The 25,428-nt window shown below is 36.0% G+C and overlaps 1 protein-coding gene and 3 pseudogenes across 3 annotated transcripts; 2 read left to right on the top strand and 2 right to left on the bottom strand.

Moving 5' to 3' along the window:
- Positions 1–2,308: 2,308 nt before the first annotated feature.
- Positions 2,309–3,343, top strand: LOC109007478 (annotated as a pseudogene).
- A 190-nt stretch (positions 3,344–3,533) lies between these two features.
- On the bottom strand, positions 3,534–4,342 carry LOC109007471 (annotated as a pseudogene).
- A 3,121-nt stretch (positions 4,343–7,463) lies between these two features.
- Positions 7,464–10,371, bottom strand: LOC109007535 (annotated as a pseudogene).
- Positions 10,372–20,396: 10,025 nt separating this feature from the next.
- On the top strand, positions 20,397–25,268 carry LOC109007534. Of its 3 annotated transcripts, none has more exons than XM_018987228.2 (3): positions 20,397–21,556; positions 24,572–24,651; positions 24,781–25,268. In XM_018987228.2, the coding sequence occupies exons 1-3, from the start codon at positions 20,726–20,728 to the stop codon at positions 24,911–24,913; spliced, it is 1,044 nt and encodes a 347-aa protein (XP_018842773.1). In that variant the 5' UTR covers positions 20,397–20,725; the 3' UTR covers positions 24,914–25,268. The 3 variants fall into 3 exon arrangements, with proteins under 3 accessions (XP_018842773.1, XP_018842771.1, XP_018842775.1); XM_018987226.2 differs by having other exon boundaries at positions 24,572–24,672; XM_018987230.2 differs by having other exon boundaries at positions 24,572–24,677; positions 24,781–24,851.
- Positions 25,269–25,428: the final 160 nt, after the last annotated feature.

The raw sequence follows: 25,428 nt of genomic DNA, 5'->3' as shown, positions 1-25,428 counted from the left end.
CAATGCATGTTGAACTAAACCATCAAACTCGTGTGCTTGTGTGCACCCGATTGCCTCAAACATCAAACTCTTCTCCAATACCTATTCCGTAGATCTCTTTCAAACCAAATACCCACCCCTTTCAATCTCTTTGGGAATAGTGACTGTGCTTTCACTCCTTGCTTCTCGAGTGTTAATTGTTATGGGACTCTCGGGAATTTGTTTCTTCGAATTATTGGGCTCAATTTTTGGGGGTTTCGGATTTTAAGGGAAAGGAGGCTGTGGATTCATAGATGTTCTAGATGTCTATGCTGACAATGGGGTGGGTGTCTTGATGTTTGTGATTGGACTTCTTTTTCTAAGTTCGTAGATTCCCTCCTTGACCTTCAAATCGAGAGGTTGCAACTAGAGATCTTCAAAGTTCCTCTCAAATCGTATGAAGAAAATATCTTATATAAAGGAAAATATTTTAATCACAAATGAATTATACAAAAATAAACTTATAAATTGATATGGTATATTAGATTATAAAGTTATTTTTTATTATAAAATAGATCTAACAGATTCTATGAAGTCACATTAGTTTGTAGATTTATTTTGTATAATCTCTTTATATCTGTAACAGTTTTTATATTTTAATAATAATAAAAAAAGAAGTATTTTGCAGCATATCATTGTGAAATAAAATATATATTTTGACAATAATTTTTAGAGTTTTATTACGGATCAGCTGAATGGTTGATTTGTAGCACACCTTACATGTCATCTTATATATATATATATATATATATATATATATTGTTTTTAACAAAACGTCCTCTACACTCACTTGGGCAGCACCCCCTCCCCCTTGTCCGATTCCCTTTCTCAGCTCACCCAGTCCTGCCGTGCGCTACCTACAGTGCCACCGGCCACCACCATCGGCTCCCCCTCATGCCGGCCACCTCCAGTGAGCTTCAAGCCTCCAAGACAGCCCCCTCTCTCAACCCGAAAGGGGTTCTCTTCCACGGTTTCTCCCTCTCGCTGCTACTACCGTTGTCATCGTCAGCCTTCAGACCCACAGTCGAGCACCACTGAGCCCTTGACCTACCCCTAGCCATCGCTGAGCTTCCATAGCACGGCAGCCCTCCCCCTCTCTTTTTCGAAATGGGTTTTACCCATACACAGATTCTTCACCTTAGCACGTCGTATCCCACGGCTTCCAGCTGCCACCTTGAGCCTACCCCAGCCACCCTCGACCTACCCCAGCCACCCATAACCCTGATCTGCCCCTCATGCAACCCTCACTCTCCCATGGGTTTCTTCACCCATTTGGCCTAGATTCGTCGCCCTCTAGCTACCATGCTGCCTTCCCCTCGCCACCACTAGCTCCACTGCACCAGGGGTTGCTCCCCAAATCTTTTCTACTTTTTAACACCCATGTTTTATTTCCTACTATTTCTATACTCAAGTCAAGTTTGGTGTGCCCTGATGGACTTGAGAATAGAATAAATCTTTATTTTTAGTTATATACTCATTTTTATTCCTATCTTCCATCCAAACTAGTGCAGAACTATGAAAAGAAGCCCATTGACGATGTTTAGGTTTGTAAACAACAGTTCTTCTACATACAACTGGCGGTGGAAACCACCGGGTAATCGTTTGACATGGTTTTATACCATGTCAGCAATATATCTAAAAAAAAAAAAGGAGCTCTATCCCATTTTTCTCTCACTGGTCACTCCAGATTAACCCAACACCAAAGTCTGGACACTATCCTCTCTCTCTCTCCCCCCAATTTTCTTACTTTGCAAAAGCCATGTTTGAGTAATTCGTATCGACCTCCTCTGCACCTTCAATATGGGTTTCCATTAACAACTGCTTCACATCTGCTATTCTCTTATTCCTCCTCAATCTCATGATTATCACCATTGGCGTAACTTCAAGACTTGGCAACCAAAAGCACTATGACCAACAACAAAAAAATCAAGAAGCGGCAGAAGCCCAAGAACAACCGCAACGTCCACAAATTGCTAGATCTTCATCTGTGTTGCAGAGGCTCAAACCCATCAACTTCTACTCCTGCAGATAGATTCAGAACCCCGCAAACCATATGCACCACCATTCCAATGTCAGCCATTGAAGAAGAAGAAAAACCTGCCATTATTTTCTCTCTCTAAAAGAGAATGCATAAAAGAAAAAATCTCAGCATTCAGAGAGAGAGCAAACCACCTGAAGGGGTAGAGAGCGTCAGACAAAAACTAAAGGATTCACTTTCAGACTTAGTTGGGTTATTTTCATCTTACCAAGCTCAATCTTGATTTACCACATTTTGTTTTTCGCTTTTTGAATTATGTGAAACATTGATCTTGAAGAAAGCAAGAGAACGAATTACAGTGTTTGGTGAAAGATGAAGTTTTGCAAAAACTACCAGGAGTACATGCAAGGCTAGGATAAAAAACTACCTGGGCTTGGCTCCAAGAAGCTAAAGAAGATGTTGAAGAATTATCAAAGCGATCTTCAGTCTGGCAATGGCATTGACGGGGTCCATGACAACCAAACATGTCCTGACCATTGCCCAATGTGCGATGGAACCTTCTTTCCTTCTCTTCTCAAGGAAATGTCTACAGTAGTAAGTTGCTTCAATGAGCGGGCACAGAAATTGCTTGAGCTGCATCTTGCTTCTGGCTTTCGGAAGTACATTATTTGGTTCAAAAGCAAACTACAAAAGAATCATGGCACCTTAATCCAAGAAGGAAAGGACCTTTTTACTTATGCACTGATCAACGCCATTGCAATAAGAAAAATTCTGAAGAAATATGATAAGATTCATTACTCTAAGCAAGGTCAGGCCTTCAAGTCACAAGCACAAAGCATGCATATTGAAATTCTTCAGAGTCCCTGGCTTTGTGAGCTCATGGCTTTCCACATCAATCTAAGGGAAAGCAAGATCAAATCTAGGAAGGCACCAACATTGTTTGAGGGCTGCAACCTCACATTTAATGATGGCAAACCATCTCTTACTTGTGAGCTCTTTGATTCAGTCAATGTCGATATCGATTTGACTTGTTCTATATGCTTGGACACAGTCTTTGATGTGGTTTCCCTCACATGTGGCCATATATTCTACTACATGTGTGCTTGCTCAGCCCCAGGAGTGACTATTGTGGATAGACTAAAGGCAGGAGATTCTAAAGCCAAATGCCCTCTTTGCCGAGAGGCCAGAGTTTATGAAGGTGTTGTACACCTAGACGAGCTTAATATTCTATTGAGCAGAAGCTACATGGAATATTGGGAGGAGCGGATTCAGACAAAAAGAGTAGAGAAGTTTCGGCAGTCGAAAGTGCACTGGGAGAACCAATGTCGGGTGTTTATGGGGGTCTAGTTAGGCAATTTCATTCCTAGTGCTAACTATAGAATCATCATAAACGCCTGACATTGGTTCTCCTAGTGCTCTTTTGACTGCCGAAGCCTCTCTACTCTTTCTGCCGCTCCTCCCAATATTTTCTACAGCTTCTACTCAATAGAATATTAAGCTCGTCCAGGTGTACAACACCCTCATAAACTTTGGCCTCTCAGCAAAGTGGGCATTTGGCTTTAGAATCTACTGCCTTTAGTCCATCCACAATAGTCACTCCTGGGGCTGAGCAAGCACACATGTAGTAGAATATATGGCCACATGCGAGGGAAACCGCATCAAAGACTGTGTCCAAGCATATAGAACAAGTCAAATTGATATCGACTTTGACTGAATCAAAGAGCTCACAAGTAAGTGATGGTTTGCCATCATTAAATGTGAGGTTGCAGCCCTCAAACAATGTTGGTGCCTTCCTAGATTTGATCTTGCTTTCTCTTAGATTGATGTGGAAAGCCATGAGCTCACAAAGCTAGAGACTCTGAAGAATTTCAATATGCATGCTTTGTGCTTGTGACTTGAAGGCTTGACCTTGCTTAGAGTAATGAATCTTATCATAATTCTTCAGAAAATTTCTTATTGCAATGGCGTTGATCAGTGCATAAGTAACAAGGTCCTTTCCTTCTTGGATTAAGGTGCCATGATTCTTTTGTAGCTTGCCTTTGAACCAAATAATGTACTTCCGAAAGCCAGAAGCAAGACGCAGCTCAAGCAATTTCTGCGCACGCTCATTGAAGCAACCTACTACTGCAGACATTTCTAGGAGAAGAGAAGGAAAGAAGGTTCCATCACACACTGGGCAATGGTCAGGACATGTTTGGCTGTCATGGACCCCGTCAATGCCATTGCTAGACAGAAGATCGCTCCGGCAATTCTTCAACATCTTCTTTAGCTTCTTGAAGCCAAGCCCAGATAGTTTTTTTTATCCTGGCCTTGCATGTACTCATGGTATTTTTTGCAAAACTTCATCTTTCACAAAACACTGTATTTTGTTCTCTTGCTTTCTTCAAGATCAATGTTTCACATAATTCAAAAAATGAAAAACAAAAGGTGGTAAATCAAGATTGAGCTTAGTAAGATAACATAACCCAACTAAGTCTGAAAGTGAATCCTTCAGTTTTTGTCTGACGTTCTCTACCCCTTCAGGTGGTTCGCTCTCTCTTTGAGTGCTGGGATTTTTTCTTTTATTCATTTTCTTTCAGAGAAAGAAAATAATGACGTAGGTTTTTCTTCTTCTTCAATGGTTGTCATTGGAATGGTGGTGCGTATGGTTTGCGGGGTTCTGAATCTGTTTGCAGGAGTAGAAGTTGATGGGTTTGAGACTCTTCAACACAGATGAAGATCTAGCAATTTGTGGACGTTGCGGCTGTTCTTGGGCTTCTGCCGCTTCTTGATTTTTTTTTTTGTTGGTCGCGGTGCTTTTGGTTCCCAAGTCTTGAAGTTACACCAATGGTGATAATCATGAGACTGAGGAGGAATAAGAGAATAGCGGATGTGAACCAATTGTTAATGAAAACCCAGATTGAAGGTATAGAGGAAGACGATACGAATTACTCAAATATGGCTTTTGCAAAGTAAGAAAATTGGAGAGAGAGAGAGAGAGAGAGGATGTCTAGACTCTGGTGTTGGGTTAATCTGGAGTGTCTAGTGAGAAAAAAATGGGATATAGCTCTTTTTTTTTTTAAATATATTGCTGACATGATATAAAGCCATGTCAGACGATTACTCGGCGGTTTCCACCACCGGTTGTATGTAGAAGAACTGAAACAACAATGAATGGATGACATTGATTCCCAAATCCCAACTCATCCATCTACTCTCAGCCTGTATTCCAAGCGCTGTCCAATCTACAAGCATCAATAAGATCGTAAAATCTCCAAGAAATAATAATAATAATATTCTTATTATAACATGTTAGCAATGGCTGTGGTCGGCGCACTTCATACGACGTAGCTTACTTTAATTATATATAAAGTTACCCCACAAGATAAGGTTATCCTCTTCTTGTCTATGACAGGGCATGAAATTTCAAATGGGGTTAGATCAATGGATTTTGACAAGAGATGGTGCTAATAATGATTGCTTTCATATTTTATTTTCTAATTTTTCGTCACATCCTCTAAGTGGTTTTACAGATCAATTATTTAAATAAAAATTAGTCAAAACATGATTTTTTTAAATAGTATAATTATAAATGATAAAATTTAAGAGGAAGAATAGAATTTCTCGATCGATAAATCAAAACATCTTTAAATGAAGTATTAGGAAGGAGCCTTTTATTCCATTCAAAATATTAAAAGTTGCATTATTTCATTGTATTGTTGAGACAATGCTCAATATTCCTTTGATTATAGACACCGACACATCAGTAAAGTATAGTAGTTTCTAACATCAATCTTCTTCTCCTTTCGTTTTCTTTCACCATTTTCCTCCTTTCCACACCATTCCTTGCTTAACTTCACCACCAAGGCATCCATCCTAAATACCTTTGCTGCACTTTCTCCCTCCCTCCCTCCCTCCCTATATATACGTGCCATTAAAAGGTCTCTTCTAAGAATCATAGAAGCTCTCTTCCAAGGTGCAATGGCTTTGGGTACTATTTATGCAACCGTGCCTGCTTTTGTTGCTGCTGCTGCTCTTTATTTCTTGGATAGAAAACACTCTAAACAACCGCAGGTAACAAATCCTCAAACATTTATCCAGTGCCATCTCTAAGCTTTTTTCATCATCCTGCAATTCCAACTTCCTTTTCTTTAGAGTTTTAGAACTGTACTGTGCTTGTTTTACATCCAGGAGCATGGAGGTGGGATTGGGGTATATATCAGAAATATGGAGACAGAAGCAAAGGAAGAGGTGAAGACCTCAAGGATGCCAAAGTTAGCACCACAGTTCGATGGATTGCACTGCTTTGAAACTTTGGTGGGTCGGTAGTTCTGCTTTGTGAAAACTAGTGCTGCAGATCACAATTCTTTAGTTTCTGTCACAACTGTTCAGCAAAGATTATTTGTTGTTTAGTCATCTAAGATTCGTCTACCTTATTCTTGAATTAGCAGATGTCCTAAAAAGAAAGAGAAATTAATTAAGAAATAAGGTAGAAAATCTTTTTCCAACCAAAAGAACAGAGTACTGGTTTTTCAATGTGTTGTTAATCTGTTTCTTCTTACATTGCTCTGGAAACCAATTGCCCTTAAATCACAGAATGAAAAGTTCTATTTCGCATTTTCTTGTTACATTTTGAGATAGATACAGAATGCTTACTAGAAAATACTTGCACAAAAATTAAAATGTGTTGTTAATGAGTGGCACATTTTGTTATTTCACAGAGAATTTATGAGTGAGATTTTAGATTTGCAAAGCTTAGTGCTAGAACCTTCCGAGCATTAATCCAAATGATACCGAAAAAGGATAGATCTCAAATTTCAGTTTCATACCAGCATTGTGTTCTATCTAACATGACATCAAGTTTGTGGAATTTATCTCAATATTGATATAATTCTATAATCAATCAAGATGAGGAGAGCAAGATTTGAGGTAGAAAGCAACTTAAAACAAGTGTTGGACTCATATCACTTCCAAAGCCAAAACTGAGATGTTTAGATACTTCAGTGTGAGACAACACAGATACAAGCATGATCCTCATAGGTTGCTTCAGATCAGATACTGGTATCAAATTCAATAATTTTAATAGATTACCTTTTGGTTTAAATGAGGGGGTAATAATTCCTAATGAATAAAATAGAAAGCATTTCATGCAATACAATATCATATTTATTTATGAAAATGCTCACAGGAAGATGGAGATATATGAACATAAGCAATGAAAACACTGAAACCAACATTGGTAAAAACCGCAAACTACCTGCAATGGGAAGCCTGTTCTTTTAAACAAAATCATGCTTTCATATATACATGTGGCCAAATTTCTAAAATATTAGGAAAAAAAAATCCTAAAAGATACAACCTTTTATCCCCTCTCTCTAAAGTGCTTGCCAGACAGAATTCTGATAAACTCTCACTTGAACAGAATGACGTAGAGGCAACTCTTACAAGATGAGTAACATTTTCACATTCTCAGATAAGGGCTAGCACTTCACTTTCCACTTCCTACATTTGCAAACCTTCTGACCGCACCAAATATAAATGCATTCGTCAAGCGTCCTCGATCAAGACTACAAGCAAGTACAAAAACCCAACCAAAAATGAGGAGCTTCGATATAATCCTCCCTGGTGATTTGTTTGATGCAGAAGTTATTTGTGTCTCTGCCAAATCATCAGCCCCTCCAAAGGATCTTAGGTCCTCCGAACTAATTTTGGAGTTAATCCGGGCCATAAAGGCTGGTCGAGAGAGGGGTGCACCTGATGCTCTTGCTTTTTGGTATGCACGTAGCCCAGGCTCTATCTTCTTGACAGTTCCCCACATTCCTTTCCGTACTCCAAGTTTTGCAATTTCCCATGGGATACCCATATCTTCATGATGGAAGAGCAATACCTCACAGGCAGTCAGATGGCCATCACCTCTTTTCGATTTCACTGTTTTAGATACATTAGAATGCAACTTTGATAAAACAGATCCACTATGAGTCTAGATTTCATGAAATGAAATATACTTTTGGAAAACAAATCTAAAACGACAAGTTGAATGGTAACTTAAACATTGGGATTAGTTACAAATTTTGTCCTCATCCAGCTGGATGTGTGAGTCAAATTACTAAGAAAAACAAATTAATTGAGTCAAGAAAGTAAAGCAACATGATTTACCAGCTCGAATGCACCAACTTGAGTAATAAAGGTCAACACGTCTTGTTTTGTCGCACCTTGGGACAGAAGGACAAGATACTCCCTGAGATACGGAAAGAAAAATAGATAGCTATTCAGGTTAAAACCCCCATAAACAAAATAACAGTAAAAAATGAAAAAAAAAAAAAAAAACCAACATAGAAAGTGAAAGAAGAGATTGCACAAAATTTCTGTTGGATATCAGTACATGTCCTTTTCCTTGTTCCTCTTTTCCTTCAAGTTTCTAAGATCTGATCATTCAGCTCCTCTAGGCAGAAACATCTCAGTTATTTTCACTCCCTTTTTTGTACATGTCAAAACTAATTGCCATTCTATCCCGAAATTACTATATTGAGATTACATCCAAGTTGTTTTGAAGTGCCCTTCTCTCCATTCTTAGCTTCTTTCTAGGCCATCACTGTCCCGTGATCATCATGATACTTGGTTTTGCAACATCACCTCCAGAGACTAATTTTATATTGATCCCCACACATTAATTAATTGTTTGCACCTAACTATGAAGGTGACACTCATGTAACACAAAAAGTATATTCCAACCACCATCCAATCCTATTACAATGACTTCCATGGCATATCTTTTTGATCAGTGACTTCCTTGGTATATCAATATATGGTCGAACTCAGATACCAAATATTTTGATTAGTAACTAGGATACCAAATAAGCAACCTAATACAAGTCCCCCTTATCAAGACATGACTTCCTAAGGAAAAAGAATACAAATCCTACTTAAGTATACACATGTTTCGGTTGTCATCATTGTTACACAATTCAATTAACGTTCAAAACATAGTACCTTGGTTACACAGTAATATGATCTTCCCGATTCCCATATACGACGACCAATTATATATTCCCTGTCTTTACAAAAGAACGGAAACTGCACTCCAAACCATTGACAAAGATAAGCCCATGTGATCAAGAATATCACAGCATAAAACGGAAAGAAATTGATTGATCAAAATGATTTGGAAGTATCACCTTTCGTATCCATTGCACTATCATGAGTCCAGTTGTGGGACACTCTTCTATAGTTGTAGAAGATGCAAGCATGTCATCCCAATTTGAACGGAACTCATCATCCCAGAAAAAGTCCCTAACTATCTCTGGCGTGGCATCCTCAAAGACACTGCTGCTGCGATATTGTGGAGGACCTTGCTAACAATACGAATAAAACAAAAACCAATCACACAAATGGTCTGTTGAAAAAATTAAAGGATTCTGCAGGAGAAGGAGAAGCTTTTGATACAGTCTGATGTAGGTAGAGCGCAAGACCTAATATTCCAGTTAAAGCAATTGGTTTAGAGACCCAAATCAAATCAAGTAGCACTTAATTGGTTTTGAGAAATCCTTTAAACAAAATAGAAGGTATCCCTACCTTGGGATCCCTTCACCATGCTTGGTAGCTCATATTTGGGGTGGAACGATCCATCATTTCTATCCAACGAGGACCTCCATCTTTCATCTCCACAAGCTCACATAAATGTTCTAAATCCTCCTCAGTCACTAAATCAACCACATCTTTGTGTAGCTGTGACATTCTAAATATGCCAAATCAAGCAGTGAGATATCTGTTTCACATCAAGTTCTCTCCCTCCCCACTCTATCTCCAACAGACACACAAAGAACACAATTGGGCTTATATAATCCTAAACAAAATATTGAAGTGTAAGAACTATAAAGAACTATATTAAGGCGCATTTGGGTATCCCCTGGATAGTAAACGCCTGTACAAATGTGTAATCCTCAAGTAGGCCATTCGAAATGTTAAAGACTCAACCATTCATCCAAAAGCCCTAGGATTGTTAAATACTAATTTGGTTAAACCTTTAACCCTCAGGATCGTAATGTACAATAAAACATGAAGAACCTGAGTAACAAAACTCAGGATCCAAATGGTAACACAATAACAACCAGAGAAAGAGAGAGAGCGAGAGACAGAGACAGAAAGAGAGGCGAATAAACCCCAAGTACCCTGTACCTGCAATCTTCATATTCAGTGGGCGATACAGAGGATTGTCTCTTATCCTTCCCGTTATCCACGGTCCAAGACGGCGATGAACACGATGATGATTCAGAGCCTTTTGACTCAGAAGAAATCAATTCATCTCTTGCCATAGTTGCCCATTTGGGTTTCCATGCCCATCCAAGCAGAATTCCTATAACAAAGGCTACCACCAACGTAGGACCCATACACACCATCATACCTGTCCCCACTCCCCCTACCGGTTGTCTTTCCAATACATCATAAAAAGCCTCCATCAAAGCCATAAAAATAGTTCAAAACTTCAGAGTACTTCATCAATCAAAAAAAGAAAGGAAACTAAAAAGAGAAGAAGAGATAATAATGGGAAAGAGATGTAATTGGCAAACGTTTGAATGAGAGCAAGGAGGGATTGTGTAGAAGAGAGAAAAAATCAGACCTAGACAAAAACCATCAAGTAAACTTTGTAAAAAACCAATGATAGAGGCCGAAGGGTTGGGTATCATTGATTGGGAATACTGATTAAGACATGAGAGGTGGGCAGAAGGTTTGAACTTTGAAGAGAAAAGGGGAGACTAGTTTTGAGGTTCATGAAAGCATGCCGTTTGATTGGATTGGAAAGCATGCCGTGGTGCAGAAGTTAATCTTGCGGTTCTCCCAAAGAATATGAGGAGGAATCAAAGGCCGAACCTTGGTTGAGAATGAAGCGAATTAGATCATTCGCATTGGATTCATCAAAATTACCTTTAAAGTTTGATGAAAAATATATAATTTTTATAAATTCAAAATTTTTCTAATCATAACTCTACATTGAATTAGTCATTAAATTCATCAAAATAATAATATAATATTATTTTTTTAATAAAAATATTTTTATATTTTTTCATATTTTACAATTACACTAATTATATATTTATTAATAATTTAATTTGATTCTTACATTATTATTACAAGACGGTTAGAGATTAAACGTGAATAAAAAAGACATTTGGAGATTAAGAGTAAATAAAAAATAGATTTGATGAATGAATAGTAGACCTTCAAATTTGAAGAAACCTATACATTTACTGTAACTCAAAGTTTTACATTTATCTATTTGACTAATCCAATGCAGCCCTATTTTGATGAAATTCATCAAATTTTACATTTAGCTAGATTTTTTATAAAACTAATGCTAATGCTCTAATAAAGTCAAACCTTACGAACATTGAAGTTGGAGCACACCTATCTCCTCCATCTTTTTTTTTTAGGGGTGAGGAGAAAATGGAAAAGGAAAATAGGGTCATATGCAAAATAGATATTCTTCACCACTATCGAAGTGCATGCATGTAGAGGATCAGATAAAAAAGATAAGGTGCCTATGATTTCAAGGACTCTGAGACTACTTCCAACTTTTGGATTGGTTTCGATTTCTTTTTCAACTTTAAGATAGACAGCTCTAGAGAGAATATATTCTCCAGCAAGTAGATCTACATCTTCCATTATATAGTGAGAAATGAGAGGCTATAAAAGACTGTAAACAAGCTTATTATAATGAAATCTCCCCTCCTCAAACCCTCGTAGACGTAAAGCCTAGTACCGAACTATGTAAATCTGTGTATTTATCTCTTTTTATTTTCTCTGCACTTAAATATTATTCATCACCATGGATGTACGTACCGACACCATACAACCGCACTAAACCATTGTCGGGAATTCTATACAATACCGATCGAGGCCCAGTCCACCTCAACGTCCCGAGAATGGATCTTTCTTCCTTTTCGGGTTGCACGTTTTTTGACATTAACAAATAATTTTATTTCAATACCAAAGCTCAGTCATTATAATATTTGTCCTTGGGAAGAAGGGATATGGATAGAAGAATGGCCTTTCCAAATTGAGTAGTATTACATGTACTTACAATTTTACTTATAAGATTCATTTTGTTAGTTTTCTTTTGAAATTCAAATTTTATGATTTTCAATATATCAATAACTGACATATAGAAAAGTAAATTTTTTATAAGTTTTTCTTAAGTACATTTAACATTTTTCTTCTAAATTATGAATATCATTTCCTCTAGCTTTGTACCACTAAGCACTCCCAATAGTTTCTATATCATATCCTTTAAAATATATCACTAAAATACATTTTTTCTATTTTACATATTGACTTTTACAATATATCATACATCAATATATCTATTTTTTCTTTATACCATTTAAATGTTATATTATTTAATAGTTTGTTGAAAAAAAGTACAAGGAGAGAGAAACTATTGTGAGAGACAAAGTATATGTAAAGAGAAAAAATAAATAAAATATTTTTACATTTGTGTACAGTTCACACTACATGTAGCTTAATACTATAGCAAAATGGAAAAAAGATTTGAAAATACATGATCCGTTGAAGGCAGTTTTGAACTACTTTTCTTCAAATTTTACATAAAAATGGATTTTACAAATAGGGATTGCTGTTAAACTTACTTTCCATAAGAGCATTTACATCTCATTCCTTATAAAATTTCCTATAATTTAGTTAAAAAGTACATTCCCTAAAATTTTTCCCTAAATTTTACTAAGCTGTAAGTGATGTAAGTTGTAAGTTGTAAGTGATGTAAGTTGTAAGCTGTAAGTCAGGTTTATATCATGAGGGTCTGTCTATTAGTAAGTTGTAAGTGCTTTGTTTCGAGATCTTAATTATCTCACATAGAGGGTTCTATAGTGACTGTGAAATCACCACTTGTTTCAAAAGTTTAAGTTGATGAGAAGAGATAGATTTTATTATTTATTTTATATTTTAACACTCCCCTCATGTGTGGGCCATACTGCTTCTCAATGAGTGGTTCAACACGTAGAATATTTAATTAAATGTGATAGAGTATATAGAGATGACTTAATGGCCCATTAATAACATCATTAACGCAATATAGAATGAAAGACTTGAAGGAGGCTGGGTTTGAGAATGCATGCAGGCTACAGTTTGGAGGCTCTGAATTTAGAATTTGACATAGCTTTTTGTGTTTTGTATTTTATTTTACTGTGTCTGACTTTTGTTTTGATTGATATCAGATATTAGGAATAATATCTGGACTAATCTTAAAATGCACGTATTTGATCAAGAGGTTTTTGCATCTCAACTAATTCTAATAGAAGTTTTCCCGATTCGATTTTCCAAAGAGTATAATTCTAGTCGTCCAATGTATAATTTTTCTAAACTAAGTACTGTACATAATTTAATTTAGAATATAAATTTTAAATATTATAAATAAAATCCTATCATTTAAATAACGTGAAATGTGTGTTCTATACACTAATTTTAAAATAAAATAATTCATTTATAAGAAAAGTGTGTAAATCGTACACTCATTTTTAAAAAAGAGTTCTTATACGTATAGTTATTTTTGTGTATTCTTTGCACACTTTACTGATGTGATTGGCTAAAACAGTTATTTTATAATGAAAAGATATTTGCAACATTGAATTGTGTAATCACTGCGTAATCGCTTTAAAAAAAGTAAATAAAATATGAGACTCACATAAAATTTTTTTTTTTAATAGTAGACCCCACTCTTTTTTAAAACGATTACACGACGTTTACGCACTTTATGATTGTATGTAGAATTACTCTATTTTATATTAAAAAATTCATATTCCCCTGCATTGTATTCGTTTCGCACAATCCACAACTCAGAAAAGTCATCTTTGTCTCAAAACATTTGCCTCATCTTTCGCCCAAATTCCACTTGCTCATGCTAGTGCATACAATCTGCAACTTCTCTCAGTCGAAATCCCACACCCAAATCCCATGATCTCGTGCCATCGAAGTGGACTACAACTTCTCTCCGTCGAAATCCCACACCCAAATCCCACGCCCAAATCATCGTCTCTCACGACCTAGTACGTGTGCTTTTCTGCAACTTCTTTTTGCCGACTACGCTGCAATTTCTTCTTCGTCGAGTTGTTCCTCTGGTAACAACTTCCTCTGCAATTTAATCTTCTCTGCAACTAGTCTGCAATAATTTTTGGTCTGATTGGTTATTTCTTCAAAATTCAAAAAACTTGAGATGGGGTTTGAGACAGCTCAAGATTAGCAGCTTTGACTGTTATTATAGATTGTTTTTTGAATTCTAGATCTCAGTTCATTTCTTCTTCGTCGAGTTCTATTGTTAATGAGATGGCTGATTGATTCATAAATTCTGTCTATGGCCTTAGGACTCAATCAATGGTGAACTACATATATTTTTTGTTGGTGGTAGAACAGAACATAACATAATTAGAATAAATTTTCTCAACTTGGATTGCATTCCCATATCATATTAAGCCTTTGGATTTTTGTGATTGTCATTCTGAATACGCACTTCTGTGTAGAATTAGTGATTTTGGGTTGTTATTTACAGTATGTAAGCTTTCGGGGTTTTGTGCTCTTGAACTTGACCTTTTTGTATCTCATGATAAGCATTACGTGCTTGCCATTCTCAATTTCATTTGCTTATGATAGATGGTTGAAATCTCTGCACTTTTTATCTGAGTTTATCTCATTCCCATATCATATTAGACAGTGTTGCAGAGCAATTATGCCAATCACACTTTGTTTATCTTATTGCCATATCATAGTAGATTGTGGTCTGAATGATGGTCCTGTACTACTCTAGGTGTTAGGTTGTGAAACTCTGGTAGGATAATCCTTAAAAACCAATACCATATGTTAATACATTTCTAAGAATATGGGAAAGTAACAGATGTTAATACATTTATTTCATGAGATGCTGTTGGAGAGGACCACATCAATGGGGGAGGGGGGGCTCGTACATTTAAGCCATACAATAGAATTACGCTTGGGGGTGCTGCTGGCTCTTGATCCAAACCACCGATTTCAAGTCTTTAGAACAAAATTTTTGAAAATCCCAAAAAAAAAAAAAAAAAACAAACAAAGAGAACTATTTTGCCTCATCTTTCGAAAACAATAAAGAAACCTAAAAATCAATTTTGCCATAGGAGCTGAAAAACCAATGAAAACTCTTTAAGGTTGTTTTTGCACAAAAATAGATTATATGATTGGTTGTTCTCATAAGGCTTCTCAACAGTTGCTACGTAGCTCTGTTAACTGGTCAACAATTCTTATGTCAACAGTTGCTATGTAATCTCGATGGCCTCTTATTCTCATCATCTCATCTCTAAATAATTCAAACCGTTCATTTAAAATCCTCACATCTCTTGTTAGGAAATGGATCCATACACTCATTATGATGTCTACTTTACAAATCTTCTAAATAATAATGACTTTTTGATGGGTGCCACAAATGAGATTAATGAACATCAACTCTCTCCATCCCAAGTTGAGGTTATTGAGGTTGAATCAAGTGGAAGAAAATCACAATGAGGTAATAATTTTAGTAACGATGAAGATTTGATACTTGTGGAGGGATAGCTTAAAGTTTCCTTAGATGCGGTGCATGAAAACAATCAAAAGCACATAATGTTATGGAAAAGAATCCATACTTATTTTGATGAAAACAATAAACTTGATTCTACACATAACTACACATTTCTAAGGAATCAATGGTCGACGATTCAACAAACGGTGAATAAGTTTTGTGGTTACTTGGCACAAGTTGAAGGAATGTATTCAAGTGGTTGTAATGAGAAATATAAGGTATGCTTTCCACCTTTTAAGCTTTTTACTTAATTATATAAAGTGAGTTTCTTACTGACCTTCATGGTGTTTTATGTATGTAGGTTGGCAAGGTAAAGGTCATGTACCTGGAACTAGAGAAGAAAACTTTTCACTTTGACCATTGTTGGCGCGTGCTGAGATTCCATCCAAAGTGCGTGGAACATATGGAAATGGTGAAGTCAAAGAAAAAACCAAGTCCAAATGCTTCGACACCAAATTCAGTAAATTTGGATGAAGATGAGGATTTTCATGCAGCATCTTTAAATTTGGATTGACCAATAGGCTGAAAAGCAGAAAAAGAAAAAAGAAAGAACGGACTTGGATTTTCTTGTGGTACCAAATGAGATGAAGGAAGATAGAAAGAGTAAACTCATACTTATGCAAGAAGCACATGATCATGATAATAAGATGTTGTGTCTTAAACAAGAGGAAGTGAGTCTTAGGCAAGAGGAAGTGAGGACTAGGCAAAACGAAGTGTGTATTTAAAAAGAGAAGGTGCTACTTGAGCAGGAGAAAGTACGGATTGAATAAAAGAAAGAAGATGAAAGAATTATGACGATAAATACAAGTATCATGCCTCTAATGCTACAACAATACTATCTTCAACGACAAATGAAAATACTTGCAAGTCGTGTAAGAAAAACTAGCTATTATGTATTTTATGGAGTAGCGTTTATTTGATGTTTTGAATCTCGGATTGTATTTGACATTTTAGGAGTCTTTAACTCCAAAGTTGTTTATGTTTTATGGAGTAATGTTTATTTGATGTGTTAGGAGAACTTTATGCTTGTTGGCTTCTTTAATACAATCATACACCATAAAATATTAATGCACCAATACAACCATAAACATTAATACAATAGTAAAACATTAAGAGCATCAATACAACCATAAATATTAATACAACAATAAACATTAATACAACCACAAGCTTTAATACAACCATAAAACATTAATACACAAATACAACCATAAATATTAATACAATAATAAAACATTAAAAGCACAAATACAACCATAAACTTTAATACAACCATAAAACATTATACAACACTATATTGTTGTCATAAGTGCTCGACGAGGTCTGCTTGAAGATGACAATAAATTTTCTTATTTCTAAGAGCATGATGATGTTGAATGAACTAGCTAAATTCAGATGTAGCGCCTGTTGACATTGGATCATGTGTGCTTTCTGCCAACTATTCATATTCGAATTCTTCTTCTCTGTTGTCAGCCCTTTCATCTTCAATGATCAAATTATGTAAAATTACGCATGCCATCATAATATCGTTGAATGTTTCAATGTGAAAAAAATCGTGCAGGTCCACAAATTATAGCAAATTGTGCTTGAAGCACATCAAAAGCATGCTCCACATCCTTCTTTGCAGACTCTTGGGCTACATCTAAGTATTTTTTCTTGTTTCCTTAGGAGCAGAGATGGTTTTAACAAATTTTTTCCATTGCGGATAAATGCCATCAGCAAGATAGTACCTCATTGCATAGTTATAACCATTAATGGTGTAGGAGTAAGTCGAAGTATGCCCTTGAGCAATGTCAAAAAATATAAATGATCTTTCAAGTACATTTATATCATTATGAGATCCCGATAATCCAAAAATAGCATGCTAAATCCATAGATCTTAAGAAGTCACTGCTTCTAAAATAATTGTCGATTCATGGATATGATCAGAGTACATATCATGCCAATCAATTGGACAGTTCTTCCACTTTCAGTGCATACAATTGATGCTCCCTAACATACCTTGAAATCCCATTTCTCACCAACTGGGAGCAATCTAACAATGTCATCACTGTTGGGTTTCTTTAAGTACTCTTCAGAACAAATTGAAACAACTGCTTTGACAAAATTTTTTAGGCTTCTTACTGCGGTAGTCTCTCCAATCTTCAGATATTCATCCATAAAATCAGCCGCGACACCATATGCATGCATCCTCAAAGCAGTTAATATTTTTTGAAGGGAAGAAAAACCAAGTCTTCCGACTTTATTTCATGTCTTTGGACAAAATAAGATTCATGGGCTTCTACCGCAGCTTAGATACGGAAAAATAAAGAACGACTCATTCGAAACCTCATTCGAAAGTATTTGTGAGGATAGATTGGATGATCAACAAAATAGTCATATAAAAGATTTTGGTGAGTTTACAAACGATCATGTCTGATGAATCTACGTAATTTTTTAGAAGAACCACGTGAGCTTGATCCTTTTTCTTCCAAAACAAATTGTCTTGCTATCTTAAATTTTTCGTCATAATTTGAATCGATAAGTGTCATTTTGTAAAAAAATGAACGATCCATTGAGAGAAAATCAAAATAAATGGTTTCACGGAGACACTTGAGTTGAAGTAAATGAAATTGTTGAGAAAATGTTATGTTTTATAATGAAAAATATAATCACTGGAGAAATATAGCCATTAGAAAAATATATCCGTAGAAAAAATATAGTCGTTAACAATATAGCCATTGGAAAAAATAAGGCAGTAAAAAATATATCGGTTAGAAAGATAAGATCGTTGGAAAAATTTGACCGTTGAAAAAATATAATCATTAGGAAAATATAGTCGTTAGAAAAATATATCAATTGAAAAAATATGACAGTTGAAAAAATATATTAGTGGAAAGAATATGACCATTGTAAAAAAAAGACTATTAGAAAATTATATCCGTTAGGAATAATTTGAATGTTAGAAATTTAATGTATACTTGTTAATAACGAATAAATATTCAAATTACAATTAGAATTAAAATAAATGAAAATGTTAAAATTAATATTTTAATAGAATAGTGATAAATTTGTCGAGTCTATTATTTGGTGTTGTTGAAAAGTGACTAATAAATTTATAAAAATGAATTATCTAGTCAAATTTTGGTCAAACTTTGTTGATTTTACTACTAGTGCTCTTAGTGGGCTCAACAGAGTCAAAATTTGGCCAAAGTTTAACTAGATTGCATAAAAAGGAATTATAGTGGACTCAACAAAGTTACAGTAATTTTAGCTTTCATCAATTTCACTGGCCAAATTTATTGAGCCCCAACTGCTGGCCAAAATATTATTTTTGCATAAAAAATTCCCTCCCCACGTGCTGTTCATTTTGTGCGTTCTAATATGAAGCACGATTTCATCTTCTTTAGAAGCAAAATCACGATTTTAGAAACCAATTACGCCACACCAAAAATCGTGAAGAACTTGGGAGATCAATTTCAAGAAGCACGATTTCCATTTTCTCTTAAGCATTACCACTAGCCGAAATCCCAAAATCCCACACCGTCGTCTCAGATCTCATCTTCTGGTAAGCATCTATGCATGCATTTGTTTTTCCCTTCAAACTATTAACGTGTAGAGTAGAAAAAAAAATCCAACCAAGTGAATGATAGAAAAAATCAAAAACTTTGAGTGGGGACTGTGTTTGGAAAGAGGTTTTTTTAATTGGCATGAGCTGACTCGAGGAATTGTCAATGTGCTTGCGTGAAGAATACATAAGATGGTGGTTTTGTAAAAACTTTCAAAATGGGTGTGGCCTAAAATGGGGAACTTTATGAGTTTTTGTATAATTTGATAATAGGTGTATGTGATCTACTGATGAGTTGATATAGGAAACTACATTGATGGTTTTAGTTTGCGTGACTATGAAAATCATTTAAAAAATAGAACCTTTTTTTGAATTAATTTTTAAAAATAAGTAAAAATGTCAAAATCAATATTTTAACAGAATAATGATAGATTTATTGAGACTGTTATTTAGTGTTGTTGAAAAGTGATTAGCTGAGAGCATTCACAATGGATTTTATAAAATACAAATTTCTGTAAAATATATAGAAAGATGACCAAAAGTTCATTCCATTGGATCATCTATTCTATTTTTAGTTTATTATTTCTCTCTCATTTCATCATCTTTCATTTTTATCTTATTTTCATTTTAACCCTTTTATCACTTTTGCACAGGCCCCACTCTCTTATCTCTCATCTACTTTCTAGCACTCTGTTTATAGTCCATTCGACTTTTATGCATACATAAGTTTTGATATTGTTAATAATAAATTATGCAGGTATTCTTTTTTTTTTTTTTTTTTTTATCATTTTACTCTTTCTTTTTTAAAGTAATTTAAAATATTACATTATACTTAAAGAAATATTACAAATATTGCAAATATATAATGTATAGAGAAATATTCGAAATATATGATGTGCAGAGAATATAATATTTGAAATAAATAAAAAAATTAAACAATATAATATTTAAATGATATAAAAAAATAGATAAATTGATGAATGACTTATTGTAAAAGTTAATATATAAAATAAAAAAGTGAATTTTATTGATATATTTTAAAAGATAAGATAAAGAAGTTATTGAGAATACTCTAAATTTATAAAAGTAAATTTTTTAATCAAATTTTGACTAAGTTTTATTGAATCAATTATTAGTGCTACTAACCGGCCGGTTTGGGCCGGTTTTAAACATATTTAAAAGTTGTCGGTAAACCGAACCGTAGCTATCGGGTTTCAGCCCTATTTCAATGCATCATTCCAGGGTAGTGTACTGTTATTACTGTACTGAAGTAGCTGAACCCTCTCTTTCATCTGTAATGGAAGTTCAACCTCAACGTGTTTTGTCATTCCGACAGCCAGACCAAGTCCACTTTTACCAAAATACGCTTTCGATTTCTGACACGTGCCCTTCATTGAACTGTGCTCTTTCAGACTATAATCTATCGCAGATTCGCAGCACAAGGAAAAAAAAAAAAGAGTAGGCTCAAAGACCTCTCTATCTCCGGTCCTAAGAGTGATTCAGGTGCTCTCCTCCGATTCTCCGAATTCACACCGTCGCTGCGGTTCGAAGAATTCTCCGATTCTGACCTATACCACAAGCACCTTTCTCGGTGTTCCGGAGAACGAAAATGCTCTGCTCAGTTCCCTCTTCCGGAAAGTCCGGTACGAATTGGCTCGACCGGCTCCGGTCCAACAAGGGCTTCCAGACCTCTGCCGACGAAGACAATGTTGACAACAACCTCGGCCTCGACCACTTCCTCCATAACCAAAACCCTAGCGAGTCGACCCGCTCCAACTCTGGCTTTACTCAGTCCGACCACGAACGAGTAGCTAATCGGGCAGGGCACGGAGGTGGACATCAACAGCAAGAAAAACTGTACAGTATCATGAGCAATGTTCTCTCCGAGCTATTCTTTATGGACGGTGATGCCCACATCAAAAGCTCCAAACTTTCCGGCAAAAAGTTTCCCAGGAAACAAGCAATCCCCAAATCACTAACCACCTCAACCATCAGTAATACGCATCTCCAACACCAGAAACAACAAGAAGTGAAGAGTCCCGCTTGTGCCTCGAAAGACGATAATGGCCCGCGAACGGCGTCGTTTAATTCGGATAACAGTTCGAAGGAAACGAAAGAAGGGAATGTGGGAGAGGAGGAAGAGGAGAGGGTGGAGGAGGAGGAGGATAAGGGAGAGAGAGAGCTAGTTGGATATTCGAGAAGTGAGGTGACGGTGATCGATACGAGTTTCGGGGTGTGGAAGAGTGACAAGGTGGTGTATAGGAGAAAGAACACGTGGAAGGTTAGGGAGAAAAGAGGGAAAGTGAGGAGCTTTGGTAGGAAGAAGAGGAAATTAGGGAGTGGTGTTCGTGGCAATGATAACGGTGATGATGAAAATTTTGGTAGGGTGATGAAGAAAACCAAGGTTTCGAGCTCGGAGTCTGTAGCGGCTTTGAATCAAGTAAGAAAGTTGTTATGCGTTTTGTTATGTTTGATTGAAAGTATGTAAATGTAATTGCATGTAATGTAGTTACGTACAATGTAATCTGTCATGGTATTGATGCATGCAATCATTTTTAACGACATTCTGTTTTGGTGAATGGGGGATGTTCTGGTTTCTGTCGAAATACAATCTTTTGGGGTTTTTGTTATTGCATGTTGACATCTTTGTGTTTTCTGTTGGTTTCGATGGCAACTTGGATTACAATTGATACGAGGATGAGTCTTATATATGGTTTGGTAAAATATTATGGAGTTTGAAACTCCACGATCCAGAGTTGGGGTTGGCCAGCTACGATAAGGGGGAAGCACATTGTTTAGTTGTCTGCATTTTGCATTTGTTACATGAATGCCCTATGGAATTGGAGTTTCATATTCGGTTGTAATGCTTGTGCTTTCGGATTTTTGATTTCAGTCTCAGTGTGATTCATCTCGTTTTCGGCTGTTAAAGAGACTAAACTGGAGATGCTGTTTCTTTTATAAGCTAGTATTGGTATACTTCTCTAATTTGCTGACTGTTTAGAGACAAGGACTTGAGCTGCGCGCATATAAGTGGGTGTTTCATTTTTTTTTTCTGACAAGTATGATTGGGTGTTTCATTATTTACATTAAATAGGATAGTCTTAATTTCATGTGAGCATTTTAATTCCATTAGTGTGTTTGGACTTTGGAAATTATTTTGAATTATAAGTCATCTCCCTAGACTTAAAATTAGTTGTTGCTCATATATTTCACTTTGTCGTTTATTTATCTTATGAACGAACTGTCAGCTTATCTTTGATTTTTTGTATTTTATGGATCATTTTCTGTTCAACATTGGCAAAGATAAGGGCTGAGAAGTGTTGGAACAAATGTGGTTTGGACTTTGGAAAAGTTCAAAGTTCATCACACATAGACTTGTTGTATATATCCCATATACTTGGGCTCTTGCCTATTCTTATGATCAATAAGATCTTGTTTACCGATAAATATAAACCATGAACAAGAATCAGAAGAAAAGGTGATTGTTTTCTCTCTCCATGATATCACTATTAAAGTGAATAAGATATTGGCCTAGTACTTTTAAAAGATGAGCGGGAGCTTACTGCATAAGCATTGTCGAGAGTTTATGTGCATGGAGAGCATTTTTAATTATTGCGTGTTTCTTCAGCATTGAAATGATTTAAATACGTTTAATTTTGATTTTTTGAGAGTAATTCTGACAAAATATGAGTTGCGAGTGTTGATCAAATATCAGCTGCAGTTTGCTTTGAACTTTTTCAAGTTATATGTAGCCAACCATATGATTACTGTTTGGATGTAATAAACAGTTTCTTTTCAGGTGACTTTTTTCATGAAATGATTGTTAATTTTAAGAGGCTGCAATAGTATTTTGTTGAAGAGCCTGCTTTCAATTGGATTTCTTTAAGAAAAACCTGATCCAGCAGTTTTTTTTTGTTACCTTGTGTTGTTGCTCCAAGGGCAAGAGACCCCTCTAGCTTCTTTTTCTTTGGGTGGTACATGTTCTTCTGTATTGTTGTGTCACCTTATCATTTTCATTTTGACCTTGTTTTCTTCATCCTTTTGTGCTCATCACGTGTAAGTTGTTTGATCATCTTAAATTGTAAACAAGTTGAACTTAGAGGACGTGTCTATGACTAGATGTGTGGGCACTATAACTATTCTAGTGGTGGATTGGAGATTTTCATAGGTTTTTGTATGCCTATTGTGGTCATTATATTATTATATTATTGTTGGATCCTCTATTTTGTTCAAGTTTTCAGTTGTGTTGGATGAATTAACTGATAGAAATGGAATGGTTGCCGAACTTTCAATTATTTTATCTACACCGGTTCACGTGGTGATGACATCCATTATTGTGCCATAAAACAAAGTAGGTCTATCATATCTAGCATGAGGTCTCTACTGGTTCCTGTCTCCTCACTTTAATTGTTGCTTCATTGTTCTGGTTTTTGACACACTCTTGAACTTTCTCAGTTTGAAAATGCTTTGCATGACAGTGTGTGACTAACAACATCATCTTGTTCCAGTATTATAGTAGTGAAATAAAAGTGGGCAAGCAACTTTCTTCTCATGCTTTTTGTGACAGTATGTGACTAGTAACACTATCTTTGTCCAGTATTATAATGGTGCAAGAAAAATGGACAAGTAATTTTTTTCTCGCAGTAATCATTATCATGTGTTGTAATAGCTGTATTCAATTATTTTGCTGTCCATTCAATGTTAAGAGAGCTTTTATTTTTACTAACTTGTTTCTCCCATTGTTAGTTGAAGATGTAACTCAGCAGCCCCTCTCTCTCTCTCCCTCCCCCCCCCTCTATGTGTGCATGTGTGCGTGCATATGTGATTGTGTCGACACACACATGCATACATACATCCATGTTCGTGTGTGTATAGAGAGAGAGAGAGAGGCTGCTGAGTTACATCTTCAACTAACAATGGGAGAAACAAGTTAGTAAAAATCAAAGCTCTCTAACATGGATGTATGTATGTGTGTGTGTGTCAACACAATCACATACGCATGCACACATGCACACATAGAGGGGGAGAGAGAGAGGTCTGCCACACCCACGCACATTCCTGCACATGTGCTAACACACACATAGTTGACTCTTTGCTGTTTGAGGTACTTGCTCGTAAAACTAGACGTGGCGGAATTAACCATCTTTCTGTAGAATTCACTTTTCTTTATAATAAGAAATCATGCAAATATATATATTTTTTTCTTTCAGTTGCATACAAGTATGTTTTATGCATCTGTAAGTGCCACTCTGGTAGAAAAGCTGAAAATGAGAGCATCATGTATTACTGTTAGAGGGGGTTGCTCCCATCATTATACCTCGGGGACAACATGCTGGAAATCACTTATAAGTTCGGATCATCTTTCTTTTTAAAATTTCTCAAAAATGAAGATAGTATCTTCCTTTCGACTATTTTTAGCATGCTATGAGCTGTATCCTCCGGCTGCCTTTTTCAGGGACAGATTTCTCAGACAGACACAAGGGAAGAGGTTTGTAAAGACAAACCTGATGTTCTTACTCAAGTCCCTAAAAAGAGGCAAGTGCACTTGCTAGCTGCGTAAGGTTTCTTACGTTATTTGATCCCAACTCCTATTGCTGTCTGTTTGTGTATGAAAAATGTATCATTATTTTTGTCGTCGTCATCATCATCGTTATTTTCTTGCAGGTTTCATTTTTCCAGATCACCCAGAAAATCAAGAAAGGGAGGCTCACCAGTTATCCTTATTAAAGGAATTCCCACAAGCAAGAAACAAGATGAAAAGCCTCTTAGAAAGTGTCACAAAGATGCTGAAAGATAAATCAAAGGCCTGATTAATATGCTATAAGAAAATTTTGAATTGGGCACAGCTGAGCGCTGATAATGCAATCAGTATCGGGTCCTATTTGCTGCTGCTTGTATCTGGAAGAAGTCAAGGAGTTCGAGGATAACTCACACCTGGACGTAGAACTCCTCTACAATTGGCTTAATCAATCAAACATGGCGTGAGTATTTATTTCTTCCCTCAATTGAAGATATCTATTTGTTTTGTGACGGGTCTTTCTTGTGCACCTCCTAATTCAAAATTTGAGCATAGATAATGCTTCTGCATGGGTTATTATGACTGATCACCATTGCCCCCATGCGTCAAACTGAATGAATGTGCTTTTGAACTACTGTGAATGGTTTCAATGATCACCAACTAACTGGAATTTGATTCAGCAAAACGAATTTTTTGGGATGTAGTGATCGATAATCTCTCGAGGGCTCTGGTTTGACGACGGAGACCATGTCGTCTAGACCAATATAAAAAATCAAACACCTCAACAAACATCT

This window comes from Juglans regia, chromosome 16 (genome assembly GCF_001411555.2).
Source record: "Juglans regia cultivar Chandler chromosome 16, Walnut 2.0, whole genome shotgun sequence".
NCBI classification, from domain to species: Eukaryota; Viridiplantae; Streptophyta; class Magnoliopsida; order Fagales; family Juglandaceae; genus Juglans; species Juglans regia.
This window is presented reverse-complemented; position numbering and strand designations above follow the sequence as displayed.

Excerpts from the sequence above, each read along its gene's own strand:
- LOC109007534 (XM_018987226.2), top strand. The coding sequence starts at position 20,726 with ATGCTCTGCTCAGTTCCCTCTTCCGGAAAGTCCGGTACGAATTGGCTC. Across the intron at positions 21,557-24,571 it reads CTGTAGCGGCTTTGAATCAA|GGACAGATTTCTCAGACAGA; the intron begins GTAAGAAAGTTG and ends TGCCTTTTTCAG. Across the intron at positions 24,673-24,780 it reads CAAGTGCACTTGCTAGCTGC|GTTTCATTTTTCCAGATCAC; the intron begins GTAAGGTTTCTT and ends ATTTTCTTGCAG.